This window comes from Euwallacea similis, chromosome 32, assembly GCF_039881205.1.
Source record: "Euwallacea similis isolate ESF13 chromosome 32, ESF131.1, whole genome shotgun sequence".
NCBI lineage: Eukaryota > Metazoa > Arthropoda > Insecta > Coleoptera > Curculionidae > Euwallacea > Euwallacea similis.
In genome coordinates, this window is record NC_089640.1 from 738,184 (window position 1) to 762,121 (window position 23,938).

A 23,938-nucleotide genomic window follows, 5' to 3' on the forward strand; every position below is an offset into this window, starting at 1 on the left:
GGTAGAAACTTTTAACAAGTAAAAATAAATAAATATCTAATAAATAAATAAAATAAACAATGAATTAATAAATTCCTGAATATACTTTGAGTCCTAATAATGATCTAAAGAAGTGAAAAAACGCATAAATGGTAAAAAGTTTTTTAAAAATTACATGGTCCGCCGCTGATTTTGTCAAGAATAATTAGTATTCTTATGAGATGAATATCGGAGGAATACCAGCAGCGTAGGTAGTTCACAGTGCTATTTTGATGTGGCTGTAAAGTGATTTTTATGGCCATGAAAGGAAATATGATCAGTGACGTCAGTCAAAGATTCAAAAGAATCATCAAAAGAAAAATGAGTGCATTAATTGGGAAAATATCAAAAACGTACTAGTCTAAAATCACACGAAATGAAAAAAATGCGAATGTATTTTTTTATTCAGCAGCCTAAATATTTACTTGTAAATTGAGATTTTTATTTTTTTATGATTATAAGTACGCCACTGCTTATAATCAAATAAATTAATAATACTCCTATGGCATCCAAATAAAACGTATTGTTTATTTATGCTTAATTGGTTATCATCAGAGGTGAAACAGAAAGTTATTTGAAAATAGATATTTAAAGTTATTACTTGTAAAGAGGTACTTTTTTTTTGTAAGTTGCTACATGTGTTTCGCCGATGACTATAGTTAAGAACATTAGTGATAGTTTTATTGGCTTCCTCAAAAACTAAGTCGTTTAATGAGTTATTAAATAATATCTATATCAACTAATGGTAAATCTAAGGCGTTCCCAGCAATAGCATTCGAAAACAATTTAAAAAAATTAACTTTAATATTCCTAAAAAGATTTATATAAACTTTATTTCTGTAAATTATTAGGTGTCTTCACCATTTTATGATTCATTAGTCTTAAAGCTGTCAATTGTCATTGTCAATTACGCCAAATATTGAATTGACCACAACATCTATTTGAATATATTATCAACAGTTTTTTTCGACTTCCAATTAAAAGTAGCTTAAACTTAAAGGAGCACCACAAGAGCTACATATAGCAAAATTAAAATAAACGTGAGAATTTATAGTACGTCAATTTATTCTATGCTGTAATCTGTCACACACTCTTTGTTTTATTATGAGATTAGTGTAACTAATAGAAGTTTTGCGACAAATCCATATTTGGTTTGGTTAGACATTATATATCTCTGACCATTAATTTGCCTTTGGCAGAACCGAAACGTCGCTTTCTAATTGATAACCGGTCATTTGAAACCACATCCATCGCCAGTGCGGTTCGTCGCACTCCGTCGCACACGTGTACTTCGCCCCGACGCCCACCAGAGGTCACCACCAACGGGCGGGGCCTCTTCAAATCTGGTTTGCGCTTGCCGCCTCCTGTCTGCCTCCTCTTTCGCTTATATCCGTTTTGGCAGCCGGATGTCTAGCACAAAATCCATTGATCCAACGCACACGAGTTCCGTGTTGCTCGACGACATGGACGCGTGTTTGGTGGCCTTCGACAAGAACTGGTAAATAGACGATTTTTCTTTAAATTTGTTAATATTGAGGTTTAAATAGGAGATAAGATAACAATATTAAGGTTAAGTTCAAACGGAACGTGAGAAATGTATACGCGTAGAATGTTTACACGGAGGAAAGCGATAAGCGACGGTGCCAAAACTCTGTGAAAATAGGTAGAAAATGGGATGGGTAAGAAAAAGAGCCGCTGAAATCCAGTTATTAATAGAGTTATAAGACGACTAGTCAAGAAAATGTATTTTATTTGTCCAAATATTTTGCTTGTCGACACATTTGTCCGGCAAAATAGCAATCAATTTCATTTTATATGTCAACTGTCACTGTGATTTACGTCACAGATGTCACCCATTCTGTCATTATTGAAGTTGACGGTCAAATTAAAAAACGTCCGGATCAATTCAATATGATTTGCCCGTCTTTGTTAAATGTCAGCAGTAATATACCAGTCGGATAATTGTAACAAAAAAACCGTAAAAAACAATGAAATAAATTCCAGAAATCTGGAACGTAACTGATATTAATTTTACATCCGTTATATACGTTGACAGGTTATTGTTTTGCACTGATTCGTAAGGCTCCGTTCGAAAATTACAATTTTGACACTTTTTGCTTAAAAAAAATGCCCGTTCTAATCAGTTGTATCATGAATGTGAAATTCAATTTAATAACACATTTCACGCTGGATTCTTTAAATATTTGACTGCTGAAATAGTGAATCTTTAAATCACATTTTTTACAGGAAATTGGATACTTTTCCTTTATGGGTTTCTATTGTAACGTTAGCATTAGCTTTAGCATTTTCTCAATCGTATTTTTCGTCTTTAGAATCAAATTAATTGGCAACCAGAATATATTATTAAGTTCATCGCACCTAAAATTCGCCATGCCCTTTTCAACTCCGCAGTCATTAATTCCGCATTCCTCACATAGTCACCTCCCAACCCCTTCATCCCTATTAAATCTATATAAAGCATAGGTACGTCATTCGAGTGATTTCCTGGTTGTGACGAAATATCATGAACACGCCAATCTGGCGCTTTTTTAAGCGTTTTCCGCGTCAAAATTGATGCCCAACCTCATCGATCCGACACCCCCCGTACCCCTTTTTTCGTGACAACTTGTACCAGTGCAACGTGGAATTAAATTCGCCTCCGTTTAATTGGCTTTCGGAGTGAGGCGAGAGGCTCTTTTGTGGGAAATACAAATAATATGTCACGTGGGTTAAAGAAATTGATGGGCGAATAGCTCGACCCCTTTTAGCCCCCATAGGGACGTTGAAATTTTGTTTGCGTTAGCTCAAAAATAATTTTCTAGTCAAAACTAATGTATGTTTCGTGAAATAGAGGGCTGTTAGTAATCCTCATCTCAGTCAAAAACTTCACAAAGTTAAAAAAGTTTCTTTTAAAAGGATTGAAACCGTGCAATTGTTAAACACTATACACCTTAAAAACTGAGGCAGATTACTAAAGGGATTTCTATAGTTAAAGTACCCTTTATGAGCAAAAACTTCTAAAAAATGCCTAATGTGCAGGGTATTTTTATATTATATGAAAAAGTAAAGTTCTAAATGTCTGAAACACATGAAAAATAGTCTTTGAAAATAACTTGAAAAACGCATATAGCAATAAGGGATTAGTAGATGTATAAGATTCAATAATATACAGAGAGTTCCATGGAAAAAAAATAGTTTCCATGAAGGAGCATCTTGTCGAAAAGCACCGAAAATGTGCTTTTATTAATCTTCATATTAGTGGAAAATTAATAGTGATGGTTATGCATTTTCAAAGTAACGTAACATCAGTGAGTGACAAATTCAAAAAATCACATAATGTACTGGGTACCAAATATGAATGTGTATAAATATGAAAAAGTAAAATTTTAGTGCACCAAATAGAAAATATTTTTCCAAAATTTTAAGAACATGGTCAATGAATTCTAAAATTGCTCAAAAGAAAGACAGTAATGGAAAAGCGTAGTAAAGAATTATTTCTTGGAGTCGCTAGATTCGGAATTAATAACATACAGGATGTCCCATGGAAAATTCAAGTTTCCAGGTAATTAAAAAGAATAATGTTAAAACATCGCTTTAAAAAACCTCGAAAACGCATAATATGCTGGGTGTCTACATGAAGAAAATGAGCTTTGGTGTCCTAAATACATCGAAAAATATCTACAAGAAGCTGAAAAAATCACTCTTAGCCCACATTTCATTACAAATTTTTATACCTCATTGTTTTCAGTGACGGGTCTTTAAACTACCAAGAATTCAAGGAATTGTCCAAGGCCCTCTTCAAGGACCCGACGGGTCAGACATACCCGGTGAAAGATCAAATCTTGAAAGAAATTTTCGAGATTTTTGACAAAAATGGAGATGGTCAGATCGATCGTAACGAGTTCTGCTTTTGCTGGTATAATTGGATCAAAACGGTAACGTATTCTTGAATGTTTTCCATTTAATTAATGTAAAATTTTCAAAAATGTATAGATAGTTAAGCCCATATCAGCTTTGCTGGTAATTGATGTGCAGAACGATTTTATCTGTGGTACCTTGGACATCAGGAACTGCTCAGCAAAGCACAATGGGGAAGATGTGGTGGGACCTATAAATGATTTATTGGACAGCGTGGATTTTGATGCGGTTTTTTATTCTTATGATTGGCACCCGGAGGATCATGTGTCGTTCATTGACAATATACAGTAAGTATTGAGAATTAAAAAAAATTGAATATTTCATACTAAGAATTAAAAAAACTATGTGAAAACCTGGAAACGGAAGATACTCTCTGAAAATATACAAAATGAAATAATAATAGATATACTAGAAATTAGTCAGAAGCGTTTGCTTTCATTCTCAGACTTTTTCCCCATTAAAAACGATACCAGAAATAATACAAATCTTCCCTAAACAGTCTCAGAAAGTTGCATGAATCTACTCCTGTAAAATCTGAAGAAGCCAAAGTCTATGACACCGTAGTATTCGACGGTGACCCACCCAGAAGCCAAAAACTATGGCCCAGACACTGCGTCCAAAACACCTGGGGAAGCGAACTTTATAAAGACCTTAAGGTAGTTCCCAAAGTCCCCACAAGGCTTACTTAACCAAATCTAGAACTTCAAAGGTAGTAGACAATGCAGTAAAAATCTACAAAGGCACCAACCCTGAAGTAGATTCGTATTCGGCTTTTTGGGACAACTCTAAGCTCACAGACACTAAAATGGAGGCTCAACTCAAGTCTAGGAATATTACTGATGTGTATGTGTGTGGGATTGCCTATGATGTCTGCGTAGGTAAGTCGTCTTAGCAAAAATTTTTAAGGACTGTTTTCTGCAATAGAATTACAAAGACCATTTTTGGCAGGGGCAACCGCAGCTGATGCTATAGTCAGCGGTTTCAGAACCATTCTTCTTGATGATTGCTGCAGAGGGGTGGATTTGCTAGACATAGAAAAAACTAAGGAAAACATTGTCAAAAACCATGGAATAATGGCTACTTCTGAAGAAGTTCCAGACCTTATTAAAGGGAATGATAGGCGTCCAGAGTTAGGCTACAAACTAGCCCTAAATCTGTCTAAAAGAATCTAAGGCTTTAAATTAGAGAATAGTCACTATCAGGGTACTTAAAAGGTAGTACTTAATTTGCATTTACCGTAGTATTTTATTTAATATTTAGTTCAAGGTCAGTGTTCTTCATTATATAGATACTTAGTCATAGTGTTAAAGTGCTTATTTAGGTATTGCTAGACCTTTACTGTTTAGGTCCGGCCCAAATGTTTGTTGGGGTATTTAATAAGCTTTGTTGGAGAATGTTGTTATTTTGTAAATAAATTGTTTTAAATGTTGCCTTAAATACTTGAATCAATGGAAAATTTTCTTATTTTAAATGACTACACCTTATCATTCCAATATGTAATAATATGTGGATAGGATGTGGACAGACTATAGTCCACTCATGTTCTTGACAATTTGAAGAAAGAACGTTTTATGCAAATTGTAATATTTATGCAGAAAGAATACGTATTGACCCCTTAAGGACTAGTGAGTATAAGCACAAAAACAATATGTAAACATAGGCGTTGATTTCACATCCATATTTTAGCGGTGAGAGAATTACAAACTGGCAATTAATTCTTAACAATATGGCGAATGAAATCTTTGGCCAAACTCGACTAATTATACTGTTTTATGCAGTAACGCAATGATTTTTTTCCTCAGTTTCACCTTTAAATTGCAAATAAAGAGTATAGGTACTTAACCTACTTGACTGTTAAAAAAATTGCAAATCATGACGAATTCTTGAAAATCTGTTGAAAAAACTTTCCATCTAAAACGTATTTTTGCAATAAGAATATATTGATAAATTTGACCCTTTAAGAATCATCCTGTATGAATAAAAATAAAATAATTATATGTTCAATTCCTTGATAATTCCCATATTTTCATCCTAATAAACCGACAATTTATTCTTACATGATTATACTACATGCACCTCCTTGACTAAAATCAACTATATTGCTAGATGCATTAAATTACTCAGATGTTCTATCTTTCAATAGAATTAACTTAACCTACTTGCCCTCTTATGATAAAAAAAATAAAGAGTCCTCAGGCACACGTCTAGAAAAATACCAGAACATTAATCGACACCTATAAAATGAGCACTTTCACAATGAAATATGATAAAGTTAATAGCCTTAGTGTTTACCGCTATTTAATTTTAGGTAAAGTATTCCCTTCAGGGTCGTTTTTATATTGCAAATAATGTTGAATTCTTAACAACCTGGTGAATCTTTTTATGTAAGTGGTAATATTTCTGCAAAAAAGAATACCTGGGGTTTGTTTCGCAAACCAGCCTGTATGATCAGAAACCATGTACATATATATGTATGTGTATGAGTTAAATTCACCCCTCATATTTTAGTTCAAGAAGAATCTAAAATTAGTAATGATTCTTGACAAAATTTATGGCGAACGTGAGATTCAGGCAACACAAAGTAAACTGCTTTATGCAATAAATCAGTAAGATTTTCCATCTTAAAATACTGTTACACTTCTCGTGGATTCCACGATAAGAGACTACTTCCCAAAGTATGCGAAATTCAACAAATTTGATTTAAACATAAATTCAGCAATAAATAATACGTGAATCATTTAAACAACGCTTTGGCGCAATTAGAACCATTTTATTTGAATGAACTACATATTTTCACTACAGTGTCCAACAACTAATCTATGGGGCATCGTCCTGTTATAACCTTTATATCCGTCGTACTTATATTTTAACGAGATACTTTTAGTAGTCATCTGGGAATTCACGGGAATATTCCTGTAAGTTTATACCATGGCGTCTCCATAAGTAGTCATATATCCTGCCTATATGCAACATGTAAAATACATGGTATCATATAGATACCTCCCGGGTTCGAAGCCTTAGAAGTTGGAGATTTAGGTATGAGGTACAAGTATTAAGAGGGTGAGATTGAGATGCCCTACAGTACGATATTGCCAAGTTGTACCACTTTTTCTTTTAACTCTAGATTAGAGGAAATTTCAAACTGACAAATGACCTTCGTAACAATAACATTAACCCACTTGACTCTTACGGTGAAGTAAACATGATCTAACAATGTTGAATCCTATTACGTTGGAACGTAATTGCGATCCTGCCGCTTCTTCCTGGTTAATAGGAAAGCGAATCCAGAGGCATTTCGTTTAATATTCCAGTCTAGTTGCAATAGAGCTGCAATGTTTTTAATTGTCTAATAAAATGCTTGTTTTCATGGAGCTTAATTTTTGCAATATTCCAATAATAAGGTGGTCTAAAATGGAAAAGCGAGGATATAAATTCATTTCTTGACTAAGCAAAAGCAGTTTCGAAGGGGAAAACGTTCTGTCTCCATTTGTTATGCAAAAGGATCTCAGGCTACTCATGCCGAGCACGTAATCTCGACCACTTTTGCACATGACGTGATCTCGATTCGGATAAATTCTGTTTCAGTGTGGTATATTTGCTATAGTCGATATTAAACCGGATTCTTTCAGACCCACTAATAAGGAAAATAATGTTCATTAGTTGCATATTTATTGCCTGGGTGATTAGTCAAAAAGCCTAACTTTCAAGCCTTCGAAGATACTTTTAGAAGGTAGATCAAGGCTGTTCCTGATTTTTTTCTTAGGGACTCGTTACGGTATGACTTATTAATTTATAACCGTAATTTATATAAAACTAGTTTTTGCCGAAAATCTCAAGGACTCTGTATGAGTGTCAATATCTACCAGACGTGTGAACTCATTAGCGAGCTTTGAGAATGGAGTTATGAGACCAATTTAATCTGCGAATAATCGTTATACAGGGTCTCAGGGCTTATTTATTATATTCCGCATTTCTTTATTCATCTATTATATAAATATTCTCTCTCAAGATATGGGAACTTCCGCTGAGTGATCAATATTGCTACATCGTTCGAGATAATGAAAAAATTAAAATTTATTTTAGGACAAAACAAAGACGCATGGGGAATAAAATAACAATTAAACTACCTATTGACGTCCTTTTACAATCTAACTATAACTCGGGTTAGTTAAGGTTAGTTTTTGTACAGATATATGGGTACTGTCTCTAGCAGAGAAGATGGAACACTGTTAGATCATCCCTTACCCTTCGGATGAGGACACAGGTGCGAGGAAGACATGGACGACCATCAACGTCTGCACTCGCGAAAAAGATCACAACTATTGACAACCAAAACCCCCCAGCCTCTCGTCGCTGACGATTTGTCTCCCAGGGACAGTTTGGGATCGCTGCAGGTTGTAGGAAAAGGAAACCTGAGGTTTTTAGTGGGTAGGCGCGCACCGGCGAATCCCATACTATCCTGACGTCAAAACCCTAGACCGGGTGTCTTTTGAAGAATTTTCCTCGAGGCAAAAAAAAGATCATCCTCTAAGAACAATTAGATGAAGACTCAGATCTAAATCTGCCAATTTAAGATTTTTCAGTAAAAATTAATCATCTTATTATAAAAAAAAATAACACATAAGAATCGAGATAGAAACGTGAATAGTGCCGGTTTTAATGTAAATAATTTTGCAATAAAAGAATAATTAAAACCTTGTAAAAATTTGCACGTGTTGTTTTATGCGTATTTGAGTTAAAAAAATTGGTACCAGAACCAACTTTTCTGACACACTTTCCTTTACGTAAATCCCACAACCATGAAAACTGACCCGTTTTGCAAACCGTTCTTCTATACCTTACACGGTTCTTAGGCGTTCCTTGCATGTCATGTCGAGTAATTGTATACAATTACGAACAATTAAGTTTCTAATGTTGCCTTATCATTATTAAACTTACGGGAAAATCATGTTATGAAATTAAGATCCCGAAGAACATTATGGTCAAGTTTGAAACCCTTAAACTTGATCATCCTCCGTAGCATTCAGAAAGCTTTTAGTAAGTACGTAATATTGCATAATCGATTGTATCTCTTCTTATTAAACTAATTTGGTACTCTGCTAAACAAAGGCATGCAAATGTCACTATCCCAAGGTGAGAAAGAGTGAAAGACCGTCCCAAATTGGGTTCCTAAATGCTGACATCATATTCAAAATTAATCTGTATGTCTGTCACACTCCTTTCGTTCTAGATCTATACACTCATATGGGAAAGTAAATTCACATAAAGTTACGTAACTAGATGGTTGAATATTTCAGTTTTACAGTGTAAGTAACTACGGTATTTTAGCTGTGATGTAAACATTCGCATATTTTTTTGTTAGGTGTGTTTATCGGCAATATTTTTCGCTTTTATTCAAAATGAGATAGTCCATATTCGGTGTTAAGTTAATTAGAAGCAAGTGCTAAAAATAATTTAGTAGACCATAGTTGACTTACGCAATACGTGTCTGTAGCAGTACCGAAAATTCAGGTCAATAGGCCTGACACAAGAGCAAAATTGCTCCTGCGAGCTAAGAAAGGTTGTTATAAGCAATTGATCAATACGTTCCTGTTGGTAATGAATAACAGTAATGACACGGTTTTTGACTATCGAATAAACGACTTTTACTGCTGAGGTCGAATTCAAGGAATTTTGATTTCCTTATCTCGGAATCTGTTAATGGACTTTGAAACTGTTTTAAGAGTTGACTATAAAAACATTAAAAAAATTGTTCCGAAAATTTGATTTAATTTTAAGAATATGAATAGTTGGGGTGGCCCTGTTTAGGATTTCCCAAGTGGTTTCCATCGTGATAGTTGCTCGAAATGTGAAAGGATTAGAAACATTCTTAGAACGCCACTGAACTGCCATTAAAAAAAATCTCAATTTCACAGAATTTACGCAAACAGTTTAGCTACAATTTATTATTTTGGGAATTTTAGTTTGTTGTTCATATTTTTATATCCTGTCTATATAAGTTTTAATTCAAAAAATTTTCTGGAACAGCACAAAAATGCGAAACCAACATTTTTCTAAAGTCTTTCCATTTCTTTCCTCTACGTCATTGCCTTATTATTAACTCAAACTCCAAATTTCTGGAATTGAAGCGCACAGCTAAAATTACTCTCCTATAAAAGATCAGTGGCACAGTTAAAATATTTTCGAACGTACATTTTTTCAAAATAAATTTTGTGGATTTCCTCTTTTGATGCCACTGTCTTAGTATAAAATCAAGCTTAACATTTCCCGAATTGAAGGACACAATTAAAGTTAAGCTAAGTACAAATATTTTTAAATTTACGTATTTCTTGTAGAAACTTGCAAAAATCTTACAGGATTTGTGTTTTAACGATTTCCTTGCCTAAGGCCTCTTGTTTTATTATCAGAATTTAAGAAATCTCAAATTAAAGGGCCCAATGAGAATTATTCTTCTATAAAAAAAACAGTGTCGTCGAACGAGCATTTTAAATTATTGTATTTTCGTAAAAAAAATCCTTAAAATGAGTAAAATTTATAATTTAATTACTCCATTTCCTGTATTTGACTAACATCAAACAGATCTCAATATTTTATACATTCAGCTGAATTTATTCCTTCATAATGCCCCAAATCAATAGCGCTGGAGACAATTTTTTAAATTTAAGTATTTTTTACAGATATCTGTGAAATCTTCCAGGATTACTAATTTACTCCCTTTCCCGAGCCCCGCTGACTTATTATTAAACCAAACTCAACAGTATCCCGCATTAAACAACGCCGTTAAAATTATTCTTCCATAAAAAAACCTAAGTGTTTTGTAAGGAAATTTAAAATACTCAGCTAAAGATATTTTTTTATAAGAATTTAGTGACATGGTTGAAATAACATGTTTTATGATTTCATGATTTTAAAACAGCTTTTGCACTAAAGATTTGAAAAACTTTAATTGCCTTAAAAATACTCTCTTGAAACCTGCCTAAAATGTGATACTTTTGGAAATCTCTATTGATAGGAAATAAAACATCTGGGACACGTAAAGCCGTATAATGCCATTTTTATTTGAATGAACGATTCCTTTTGCGCACTTTATGAAGAAAGTTTCCATCTCTTAATATTCCTTATTGTGCTTGCTTAAAAAAAATATCTCCTTTATAAATTGAGACTTATTTGATTCATATTCTGGCAACAGAAGATTTTTTTCCAATTACCTCAGAGTTATGTATTTTTAACACAAAAACAAGTCGATATCTATCAATTTCAACTAATTAAAATTAGATTAAAGGACAGATTGTTATAACCAATGCAAACCCATGCCCTAATATTGCATGCTTACATAATGTACTTTATACTAATACTACTAAAAATTAGTATATACTTTATTAAATAACATTTTTTTCTGCAACTGCCACATATGTATATAGATTATCCCAATTGAATAATGTGCGCTTTTAAGCTAAATTGTGTTGAAATTAAGTTCGCATGTAACACTCCCCGGATAATGAGCTTTGTGTAAGTTTTAATGGAACAATATTTGTTACCTATCGAATTATAAATTCAAATTTACATTGTTGCAGCTTGTTAGGAGAAAATAGGGTGAGAACGTGATTTTGAACTAGAATATACATAGAAGCCCCACTGAGCAGACCCATGGCCCATTGAGTACCTCATGGTCCGGAAAGGAATTTTAATTGCTCCATCGATATGAATATTCCACGCATAAACCCCTCATTAATTGAATAATTCACTGTATCATAATACCTTTAAGATAATTTTATATTACATTAATCACACTCACGGGAGATTGAAATTTCGGTGAAAGTGAACTTGGTTTAAAGGGTGTTGTCTTCGCTAATAATTTTAATTACGTAAGGTGAATGTGGGTTATAATTAAGTGTGGTTAATTATGAGTATTTAATAAGTTACATACATTTCCAGAAATGCTTGATGGTTGTTCCCACAATTATACCTACTCATCATTACGCACTGGACATAATAAAACTGTTTACATTTAAATAAATTAATTGAAATACGTGTATAATCACAATTAAAATCATTTAACACGCAACCAAGGACGATAATTATAATCGTTATTTTATCACAGTTTTAAGTCGGTTAATTTATAGATTGGAATTCAGTATTTGTTTTGCATTTATTAACAAATCAATCACATAAACATGCGTCTCTGTTAAATAAAGAAGATATATTTATTAACTAGGAAGTAACTCATACCATCACGAGCTAAACACACCTGCCAGCGGAAGAAAATGTGAACATAAAAGACACTCTCTTTGGTTAAGTCCAATGGCGTAACACTGATAAGTTTAAATGTCCATATTTATTTAATATTTTTAATAGTTACTGAACATAATTAAAAACTAAAGTTGCTTTCTGAAAAATAAATAAATGGCTTCTTAATTAATGTTTTTTCCAATTTTTCTCTCCAGTTTGTAAATTGTGTTTCAAGTCGTTTCATCCCTGCACGCCACGGTCTTATTATTCAATTAAAAAGACAATTTAGCAAATTGGGGTACAATTAAGGGTAATTTGTTAGAAGCATGCAGTGGTGTTACACAAATACTTTTTTTGATTTATGGATTTAAAAAACCTCATGTTAAATCGCTTTTAAATTATTACTTCTCGCAGTGTGCCTCTGGTATTTGACTAAAAATGCAATTCACAATTTTCCATTATAAACGACGTAATTGGTTTCACATAAAAATTCAGAGTAGTCTGACAATTACTTTTGATCCTGCTTTTTCTTAAATCTGCAGGAAAATGAATAACTTCAGTTTGAAAGAAAGCTATCAAAAATCAGATACCGACAAGAATATATTCTTATAAATTCCTTCACTGTAATTTTCCATCGTAAACAACAATTAAACTCTTTAAAAAAGTCAGTGGTGTATCATAAATCTTCTTAAATTAACGTATTTTTTATCAAAGTCGTTGAAAAAATGACAAAAAATTGCACACACGACAGCATTGTTTTATTATTAATTTAAAATTACTTACCGCTAATCTATTATAAAAATACAATCGTATAGTTGACATTTTCAAATGTTTTTTTGTAAGGAATTTGTAAAGAATTTCAAGCTTACTCTCTAATCTGCTACATTTCTGTACGCCTCTGTTTTGTGATCGAACAAAACTATTGCAAATTGAAGGAGATACTTAAAGTCACTCTACCATAAAAATTGAGTGGCGTAATAGTGTTTATCTGTTTTTATTTGTTGTTTTTTGAGAAAATTGACGAAAAAAATGAAATTTTATTCATACCATCTGCATGCTGAGACTCTATATGCTTCTGGATTAATTCCTGGAAATTCGAAAATTTTTATATTGAAAAGCTTTACAACAATTAAAGCTCTCTTTTATGAAAAGTAAGTGAGGCAACATTATTATTTTTGTATTTATTTAATCTGCAAGAATCAGTCGAGAATAGGCAAATTTGTAAAATTTAGGACTAATATTATGTTCTTCCAGACTCTATGTATTTTTTGTCTTGTATTTTAAAACGGAATCTTTTAATTTGATAAATCTCTAAATTTCCCACGTCATTAGAAAAAAATCCACTGGCGTATCACGAATATTTTCAGACTTATTTACTATTTAAAGAAATGTGATAAATAAAGTCTCAAACTCACATCAATTTTTGTACGTCTCTGCCTTTTCTTTTCTGTATCAATTAAACTACTTGCTTTAAAAATGGTAGTACTTCCTTCCTCATTTCGACAGCAAAGTCCACATTTCGTAGGAAATACTGTACATATTGCTGCTCATTACGGGTACTTATGCTGAAACTATTATGACAGGTAGGTACTTGCACGAAATTATTAAGAGGATATACGCGATGCTAAGATCACATGCAAAATGACTGTAAGGGAAAGTGAAATCCCCCCTAAGAATTTTAAGAAGAACTTCCAAGACATACGACCGATTGACCGACAGTACTCAAAGCGAAGCCAAGTGCGGTCAGTTCTTTGGCGCCTGGTTCTTTGATTGGTACTTCCTGTAGTGCGTATATAAAAATACCAATAGTGCGGTTGGACACGTTTTTTGGTGCAATTTTAGCGTATGACGTAAGTGAGTACGAGTGAAAATAATTTAGAGAATAAGAGTCTAGTTAAGAAGAATTTAATTAGATTAAGGAAAACTTGTCAATGTGGTTGTTAATTTTAACATCAAGTTAGTAAAATTTGAGAAATCGGAAATCTGATAATTGAAGGCACATTTATAATAATGCATTTGGAGTTTAAGTGCTGCTACATCAGTCTTAATATAACCAATTCCTGTATGCTGAAGAAATACCCCTACTGCCAAAGTTAACAAGGTTCTGACATATTTAGTCCTAAAGTCGTAAAAGTATGTCTAGGTATTTTTGCTATGAGGCTAATTTCCATACAAACGTTGCAATAACGTGGTAATTGATCAATTCTTTCGATATCTTCTAGCTAAATTAAACAGTACTTTGATATATAGATCCTAAAAAATCCTTTCACTGAACTAGTGTTTCATATTTAAAAGTCATAAATAAGTTCATAGTCCCCGTCATTTTACTCGTATTTTTTGTCGAAAACCGCCTACCACCTGTCACGGAAACAACTTTTTCACACCAAAATACCAAACAACTTTTCCTCTTATTCCAACTATCTTAATTATCATCAATAATACAAATTAACGGTGATCATAGACTTGCAGCATTAAACGCAAATTACGTACGAAATGGTGTATGACGCTAAGAGAGTTATTGGCCGTGTCATCGATCAAAGTGCGGATCTATGAATAGGCAAGAACCATCTGATGATGTGTTTGCCACTATTTCCAGCACATCATAAGATTTCAGATTAGTTGTTTTTCCTATTTATTTTCTTTTTCGCCCTGTCCTTACCTCAAAACTGCGTTCGCTACGTTACTAGTTTGTACCGTACTTAAATGCATTTTTTTTTAATTATAAAGTTTTTAGAAAACTCAATGTCCAATAGATAATTGGCGTGCTATAGCCTTTTGTTGAAAACTAACAATTTTTTAACTTTAGATCTTCTATTTTGATTTTGTTATTGTTACTGGTTCTTACTTGGAAACTGCGCTCTATGCGCCTCTTTTTGTCCTTCATGGCTTAAAATATACCTTCTTTAAGATAAAGAGAATCTTTACAATATATATCGTTGGATTTTACTATACTCAATTTTTCAAATTGACGACGGCATTTATTGAACTCACTCTATAATAATCATTGGCGTATCACAGAATTTTAAGATTCAACAATTTTTCAAATTTATATCTTGAATTTGATTTGCTTTTGTTGACGCTGGTTCTTAATTAGAAATTGTTCTATACACACTGATTGCAGTCTGGTTGAGTCTTGATATGTTGCAAGCTTAGAGAGAATTTTTCAATTATATATAAAAAAAATTGGAAGTGTACTGGGATTAGTTTTCTAAACTTAAAATTATAAAGGTTTGACTTTCCGAAATCTGAAAGATTGCTACGTCAATAATTGCAATCTAGCATATTGGCTCTAAGTATGTTGCAAATTGAGGAATATTTTCAATTTGATACCAGAAAAATCAAAGGCATACTGGAGTAATTTCTACACTTTTACAGGTAAATATGAAATTTTCAACAGCTTGATTTATAAATTTTGATAGAAAATTATTTCAATCTGGAAATCTGCATACTCAGAAAATGCTCCAGGCTTGAACAAAATATTCTAAGTCACTTCTTGTCGTCTTGCATATTGGCTTGAAGTATGTGTAATTTTCGTGGAAATATAGAGTTGCATGCAGTGTGTATAGAACGGGAAATATTTAATATAACAGCATTAAATATCTGAATTCTGTAACTATTTACGTTCAATGTTGGGGATGTGGCAGCAAGTACGAGGTAAAACAATAACAGTTACAACGATACGCCAATGCAAAGCTACTTCAAATTTTACTGAATCATACTCTAAGTATATTGTAAAAGTGAGAAAATTTTAAATTAGGTTTTGAAAAATTAGAGGTGTACTCCGTTGTCTTGTTGGACTTTAAAAGAAATTTATTAAAATTTCTGAAATCGTAATGTTCACAAAATTATCAGGCTTTAACAAAATATTTTACGCTTCTGTTGAAGTTCAAAATATTGGCTCAAGGTGATACACTTGAAGATATATTTTCAATCTGACTTCTGAAAAGTTATAGACTTTTATATACAGTGTGACCCACTTAAGAGCGGGACACCCCTGTAAAATTTTTATTTGTGGTTCGATTTTGATCATTTTTTTATATGTTGTAGGGCATCAAAAACTCTATTTTGTGACAAGTTCTTGTTACGCTCGCTTAAAATCTAAGGTCTACTTTGCCCCTTTCTTATGACGAAATTTTAAGAAAAGACATTAGGGAATTTTTTATTTTAAATTTAGCTTCAGTAATAACTTTAGAATTATTCAAAATGGCTGTATTTCAAATTTCGTTAAAAAATGTTTATCCATAAAAAAGTTGTAGAGCAATCCAATTTTAAATTTATTGAACCATCTGGATGTAATAATTTTTGGTCAAGTTGGCTGAGTACGGATCCAATAAACATAGTTAAGTCACTTGTTTTATCCTTGTCATTAAATACAATGCAATTGTCTTTTTGTAAATAAATAAACCAGTTCTTGGTGGTTTAGAAGAAAATTTAACTGTTTTTGATTGAAGAAAAAGTTCAGATATGAATAATCAATTAACTTTAAGGGAAAAAATTGAAATAGTGCGTCTTTCTGGTGACAATGACAGAAGTGTAAGGGAAGTGACTAGAATATTTAACACAAGATATCCTAATCGACGTCCGATTACTAAAAGTACAGTGAATCGAATAAATCGTACATTTAATGAAACTGGAGCCGTTGATAGATATTTGTTAAAAAACAACCGTCCTGGAAATAGAAATGAAGGTGATACAGAAATCGCAATTTTAAATTATTTTACTAATAACCCACATGCTACATTAAGAATAGCAAGTTTAGATTTAAATGTACCGAGGGAAAAGATTCGTCGATGCCTGAAAAAGAATAAAATTAAGCCATTTAAACCAAAATTTCTGCATACTTTGGAGGAAGGAGACAAGAACAGAAGATTGGAATTTTGTTTGTGGGCGCAAGGGGAGTATCAAGATAACAACAATTTTCTAAAATGTATTCTATTTAGTGACGAAGCTACATTTACTACTAACGGGATAGTTTCTTCACAGAATTGTAGATTTTGGTCTCATGAAAATCCACGCTGGATTATCAACTGCAAAAGTCAATATTCCCAAAAAGTAAATGTTTGGTGTGGAATAATCTATGACAAACTTATCGGTCCATTTTTTCTTGAGGGCAATATGAATTCTGCAAGTTTTTTAGAACTATTGAGAAATGAATTATCCAATGCGATTGACAATCTTCCACTATTATACACAAGTAACATGTACTTTCAACTTGATGGAAGTCCTATACATAACGCGAAAATTGTTCGGCAGTGGCTAAATACAAACTTTCCCAATCAATGGATCGGACGGAATAGTCCATTAATACAATGGCCACCCAGATCACCGGACCTGACCCCTTTAGATTTCTTTTTGTGGGGTACTCTTGGGCAAAAAGTATATAAAAACCGCCCCAGAAATAGAGAAGAACTATGCATAAGGTTGAGACGCGCCTGTGAAGAAATTACTCCCTTATCTCTCAGAAAAGTAATGAGTAATACTAGAAGAAGATACGAGAAATGTATCCAGTTGAACGGTAGCTTAATCGAAGCAAGTGTTTTTTAAAATGAATTAAATCTCTTTTCGTTACAATTTTTTTTTCACATTGAATCATTAATTAATTTAAATTAAATAAAATTTAATTGTTCTACAACTTTTTTATGGATAAACATTTTTTAACGAAATTTGAAATACAGCCATTTTGAATAATTCTAAAGTTATTACTGAAGCTAAATTTAAAATAAAAAATTCCCTAATGTCTTTTCTTAAAATTTCGTCATAAGAAAGGGGCAAAGTAGACCTTAGATTTTAAGCGAGCGTAACAAGAACTTGTCACAAAATAGAGTTTTTGATGCCCTACAACATATAAAAAAATGATCAAAATCGAACCACAAATAAAAATTTTACAGGGGTGTCCCGCTCTTAAGTGGGTCACACTGTATATAATTTGTAAATTTTCGTAAAAAAGCATCTCAATTTCTGAGATTTGAAGGTTCAATAATTTCTTCAAAATTCTTTTTCTGAATACATTTCCCCATTTTCCGCTAAACTTTTAGGTTGTAGAAAATTCCTCATATACCTACAAATCAATGGCGTATCACAGTTTTTTAAAATTCAACAATATTCAACATTTTTTCCTTCGATTTGGTTTGTTGGCTATTACTTCTTGAAACCTTTTGTGTTTGGTGAACGACTGTTTTAATTGAAGGGAAATATATGTTTTCGCAACTTCAGACAACCTTTACTTTGGTCAGTGGTGGATTTGGGAGCAGGTAGGACTCGGTGTTAATCAAATTTTTATGTTAGGCTGTCCTCCATTGACCACTACCATGTCAATCGTCGGTGTTTTGAATAGTGCATTACGCGTATCTTCCATGCAATTGTACCGGAAATTGTAGACTTATTTGTGACTTCTAATAACATAGAAAGTAGTATCGAGAGATAGGATCTAACAGCATTCCTCTTTTAGTGCAATTCGAATATTATAATCGGCACTAAATAGAAAACCCCAGGGAACTCGGCCGTTAAACCAAATTACTTCCAACAAAACATGATAGATACAAACACCTATGATTTCCCCACTAATTTATTTTGTCTCATATTTATGGAGCGTAAACTTTAAATTGGCAGACGATGGTTTTTCGTCGAAACCCACCTGTCGCGGAAGCGATTTCGTCATATAAACTTTGGTAATACCCCGAGTACCCAGCATTGAACCGAGCAACTTCTTTTCTTATCAGAATGGACAAAGAGTTACGTCGAAAATCATAGGCCTATTAATCACGGCCTTGCTAAAAACACCCGTTTTTCCAAGCCAGTGCAAGAAACAGCGTACAATTTGTTGTCATTATAACAACATTACGTCTTTGATTACGCAACAAGTTCATCCTTGATAGAACATTCCTAGAACATATCGCAAGAACGGAAATTTCAAAGTGCTTTCTTTCTCTCGTTGAGTAAGTAACTATAGTTGAGGCTTCATTTGAAATTCAAATAAGGAATGCCAAAGTCAATTAAGCATTTAGAACGCACAGCGAATATTTGCCCATGATTTGTTTATACGACAAAATCCTTATAGCTTGAAATTCGCACTAAAAATTATAGTGAAATTAAGGCCAGTGGAAACAAAAATCATTACAGAAGTGTCTCGCAATTGCAGATGACACTGATTGGTTGAAAAGCAACGCTAATGAGCAAGATGAAGGTCGAAACTCTTCTGCAAGTGCTTTGTCTAATTGCTGTAACCGCAAAAGCCGACATTCACGACCCTGAATCGTGGCAACCTCTGGTACCAGCAGGGTACTACCATTCTCAACCTAAGCAATCCTATGGGGAGCTTGGATTCGGGCTCCTTGGAGGAGGGTAAGTGATTTACTTGAGAGGTTTGAAATTAAGTCCCCGGGAAAACATCAAAACATTCTTTATAAATTTCAGATTTAAACACGACTTAAATTGGTGCTTCAGAGCACTCTTCGAAAGCAAAACTTACTTAAACATCTGAGAATTCCTAGGATTCACATATATCACAAATTTCCATCAAAAAACGAAAAATATTACGATACGAATGTTCAAAAAATCCTCTAGAGGATGCTAAAATCCTAGAGAATGCTAATATCCCCCTGCAATCTTAAGTCACTTAAGATGGTCAGGATTAGAATAGGCACCCTTTCCCCATCCTAAATCTCCTGTAGTGTGGTGGTAACCTTTTCTTTTTCCAGTATCGAAAGTCTATGATGTCTAATTATCGATTGTCTATTGTTTGTCACTCTAGGTTCTCACATGAAGAAGTGGTTCCACAAAGCAACGATCAATGCGCTATCTACAAAGTTGGATTTAGCCAGGATTTGTACTTCCAGTACATTCAGTACAAGACGGATATTCCAGATTTGAAGCAGTTTACTCTGTGCTATTGGGCCAAGTTCCACAATCACTCAAATGACCATCCCATATTTTCTTATGCAGGTACCTTAATCATATTTTTAATTATTTTGGCGCACCACTGGTTCGTAGATATTTAATCGGAATAATAGGATAATTGGTTCTCGCAGGTGTGGTAATCGAATTTTCTTCACCAGCATTTCCTGAGTAGTATCAAGGAAAGAGAAATTGAAGTAATATATACTACATTATTCAAATACCGTAATCGCCACATGCTCGAAATATTGCGTTACAGTGCTTTCGATATGGACGAGAAAGGCACTGATTAAGCGTAAATGTTTATATATTGTATTTAGGCTTTTTCAAAATCCACTTTATATATTAAATTTTGCTATAGAAATGATAAGATTTTCCGATTTTTCGAACCCAGCTTGTTGCGGCATTTTCCCCTCCCTTTTTCCATCTACCGAAAAACTTCGCGAAAACGACAAATTTCAATTTCATAATCTTAAATCCCCCAAGGAGTAGAGCTTTTTCCGGCCACGACTATTATATATTCTGGAAATTGCCTCAGGATTGGATTACTAGAAAGAAACAGCAACTAGTGGATTATTGTGCCAAATAATCAGATTAAATGCCCGATTTTTAATCGATCGATCAAGATATTCAGCAAGCGATCGACCTGAAATGTTGGATTTAGAAAGGCCAATTATTGTTGTGAAACTGTTATAGTTATAATTATGTTATTATTCGTTTAAATAAATTACTACGCCAATGTATAGGAAATCCATCATGCTCGCCCTGAATGATACAGCAAAATCGATTTGATTGTTTTTTCGAGCCATTTTTTTATGGAAATGTAATGCGGATTTGGCGATTTAACTGGTTTTCAAATTCAGTGAGAATTGCATCTATAAATCAGGGATACCAATAAATTCGCGCAATTCATTGTAGGAAAAAAATTATTTCATGTTCTTACTAAATACTTTTAACATGTATTTTTCCAATTTATAGGAAAGGGTCATCACATATATTATAATGGATGTCTTTCAAATGTTTTGAGGTAAAGAAAAAGTTGCAATGTCTCATTCCAAATATCATAGGATCGTAGTCAACCTGAATATTTGGTAAATGTACAAATAATGATTTTTAGAATTTAGCCACGCCACTGCTTTTATTTGAATATTTTGCTATATATTTCTATTGCCAACCTTGAAAGTTCTTACGTGATTCATGGAATAAAAAGGTTGTACTTAACATGACAGTATAAAGTAACATTTTTACCAAGAAAAATAGTTATTTTAAGACATTTTAATGAATTTTGCTATTAAGCTTAGAAACTAGTTAGGCCCCAATTTTATAATAACTGTGCTTGTTTTGGCATATATAATGTGAAATGCCAAGGCGATATTACTAACACCAAAACAAAAGAACTTTTCCACAAAAAACGAACTATATGTAGTTGAAATTTTGCAGAAATTCTCATACCTAATTTAGAGAAAAACTAAATATTACAGATTTTCACTCAAAGCTCCCTCTCTTTTCCCCTAAACTTACATCTTAATTCATGTCAGGACAACGCAATACTTACAAGAACGTTACAATGAGACGTTTACTCAGAAAAGCGAATTTCATCTTAAACTTTTCGCAAATTTTTACGCTGGACTTAAAAACAAACTACTTACGTCACTGTTTTTTTTCTAATTTCACGTCCCATGTTTTCTTGATTTACGTGAAATATTTCAACGTGATTGATGAAATTTCAAGATAATACTTTACTGAAACTTACTTACACGAAACTTGAATACACACAAACCGACTTTGTTTTAAGATTTTTTAAATTTTAAATCAATTTATTTTAAAATCAATTTTATATTAAGATTCCTAGGCATCTTGTTATTGAATTTAGAAACAGGCCGCGCCTCTGGTTTGAATAAAATTTTAGGGCTGAATTGTTCTGTGTTCACCACCAAATTTAACACCTGATTAATGAAATCAGTGGGTAGTACTTAACATTAACCTACCAAAGGCCATTTGCAGAGAAAGGTGGACTTTACTTTACTTTACGGGTTTTTGGAAATTTTTTAAATGAATTTGCAAACTAATCACCTCACCAACATTTTTGTATTTTCAGAACATAGATGAAACACGAGGACACTATCTAATTTCATTATAATGTTATAGAAAAGCAATCTATTGAAGAATCAAGAAATTTACAATTTTGTTCATGGAAATTCAGACAACTTCACTACATTATGTTGAATCTATGAAGGCTTTGTTTTCATTTCCCATTACAACCTAAACTGACATTAAAAGCTCTACGATCCATTTTTCTTAATTTTTTTGAAATTTATCTCAAAATTTCAGTGGACGGTCAACCCAAATCCATTTCCTCGGTCATCACCAACACAGACCGATCCAGCTACTTCAGCTTTACCGTGGACAGTCACACCTTTTACCGCCTAAACTACCCTATCAGACTCAACAGATGGTACCACACGTGCCAGAGCTGGAACGGAAAAACTGGAGAGTGGCAAATCTGGGTCAATGCTGAGAGAGTCGGAAGAGGGTTTCACAATAGGGTATGTTTGGTTTTCTCACTAGATAACTCTCTTAACCAAAAAAATTTCAGCTTGTAGGCCACGTGATCCCTTCAGGAGGAATTGCTATAACTGGACAGATTCAAAACCAACTAGGAGGAGGATTTCAGGAGGGATACGATGCTCCTAAAGGTTCCGGAGGAATGCTTGGGGAAATCACTATGGTACAACTGTATAGTGTGGCTTTGACTGCTGGTAAAGCGCATAAGGACCATAAGCACCACCATGCTCATCAATATGATCATAATGGGAATATGATCACCACTCCTCCTCCTTCAACAACAGTTCGGCCTCAGATCAACCATCCCCTCCTTACAGCGGGGCAGCTGAATAGAGGAACCAGGATTAACTTCGCTACAGGGCAACAACCCCAAATTATCCAAGGGCAGGATTATAGTGTAGGGTATGCAAATGGGCAGTTAGTGGGTGGTTTGGTAACTCAGCAACTCACCAAAGGAGTACAGCAGCAGCAGCAAATACCTCTTCAGCAACAGAACGTCAATCCTCTAGATACTGGATTGTTTCAAACTTTCAACAGCATTGGTTATGGTTCTGGATCATTGAGTAATCCTGCTAACGTGCAGTTTATCAATAATTACCCTCAGCACTCATTATTCAAGAGACAAAATTATGAAGAGCCTCAATTTGGCGATAAATTACACAGCAAACGTGAGGCTAAGAAGAAGAGGGAGTTATTTGTTGCAGGAGGGACATTGTATGATGATAGTTCCGTTGAAGGCCCTTCTGTAGGGACTTCAACATATCAAAGCAGTTTGTCGTATGGATTGGCAGGAATCGGAGACAATCAACCGATTCTGAAAAGGCAGAAAGAGAATGATGAAAGGGAGCCTGCTGAAGCAGAAGTGAAGGCAGTGATGAACGTTTGTTCGGCATGTGATCTTGAGCCCTTCGATAAGGCCCTTGTGTTTGGTTGGAGGACAGTCCCTAAGAAGTTATTCTCGGGAGCGTTTTATACCCCTGCGGTGCCGCAATGTCGCGCTTTTTAGTACAAGTCAGCAAAAGTGTAAATAAGTTAGTCTAAGGTCATTAAAATACCTACATCTTCCATCGCCATAATACTATTTATGTTTCCATATTAATATTGTAATTTTAGTTGGATTATAAAGTTGAAATAAATAAACAAGGTCTCCTAGTTTCGCCGAAACCAGTATCAGATCTGGGGGTAAGTGGGCAACGATGAAAAGTATTGGCGTGTAGTAACATTTTACGAAACATTTCCAGTTATTTTTCCTGTTTCATTTGATCCCAATTATTATTCAAAAATTGGGTCTGATACGTCACTGCTTTTATTCTAT

General features: G+C 33.6%; 3 protein-coding genes across 15 annotated transcripts in view; 2 read left to right on the plus strand and 1 right to left on the minus strand.

The window, feature by feature from the left end:
• Positions 1-23,938, minus strand: part of LOC136418091 (coiled-coil domain-containing protein AGAP005037) — a 90,500-nt gene that overhangs the window by 24,432 nt on the left and 42,130 nt on the right. The window lies entirely within an intron of this gene.
• Positions 1,393-5,373, plus strand: LOC136418103 (nicotinamidase-like). Its single transcript, XM_066404054.1, has 6 exons — positions 1,393-1,516; positions 3,767-3,953; positions 4,012-4,223; positions 4,436-4,592; positions 4,646-4,814; positions 4,885-5,373. Exons 1-6 carry the CDS (start codon positions 1,425-1,427, stop codon positions 5,106-5,108), a joined length of 1,041 nt encoding a protein of 346 aa, XP_066260151.1. The 5' UTR covers positions 1,393-1,424; the 3' UTR covers positions 5,109-5,373.
• Positions 13,870-23,766, plus strand: LOC136418095 (uncharacterized). The gene is made up of 5 exons (XM_066404042.1): positions 13,870-14,019; positions 19,304-19,506; positions 19,916-20,106; positions 22,390-22,604; positions 22,655-23,766. The coding sequence occupies exons 2-5, from the start codon at positions 19,334-19,336 to the stop codon at positions 23,627-23,629; spliced, it is 1,554 nt and encodes a 517-aa protein (XP_066260139.1). The 5' UTR covers positions 13,870-14,019; positions 19,304-19,333; the 3' UTR covers positions 23,630-23,766.

What these genes read in the sequence shown, in the direction of transcription:
- LOC136418103 (XM_066404054.1), top strand. Translation starts at nt 1,425, where the DNA reads ATGTCTAGCACAAAATCCATTGATCCAACGCACACGAGTTCCGTGTTG. An exon ending in GTGGCCTTCGACAAGAACTG is followed by an intron (nt 1,517 to 3,766) that starts GTAAATAGACGA and finishes CATTGTTTTCAG; the next exon opens with TGACGGGTCTTTAAACTACC. An exon ending in TGCCTATGATGTCTGCGTAG is followed by an intron (nt 4,815 to 4,884) that starts GTAAGTCGTCTT and finishes CATTTTTGGCAG; the next exon opens with GGGCAACCGCAGCTGATGCT.
- LOC136418095 (XM_066404042.1), top strand. Translation starts at nt 19,334, where the DNA reads ATGAGCAAGATGAAGGTCGAAACTCTTCTGCAAGTGCTTTGTCTAATT. An exon ending in TCCCATATTTTCTTATGCAG is followed by an intron (nt 20,107 to 22,389) that starts GTACCTTAATCA and finishes TCAAAATTTCAG; the next exon opens with TGGACGGTCAACCCAAATCC. An exon ending in GAAGAGGGTTTCACAATAGG is followed by an intron (nt 22,605 to 22,654) that starts GTATGTTTGGTT and finishes AAAAAATTTCAG; the next exon opens with CTTGTAGGCCACGTGATCCC.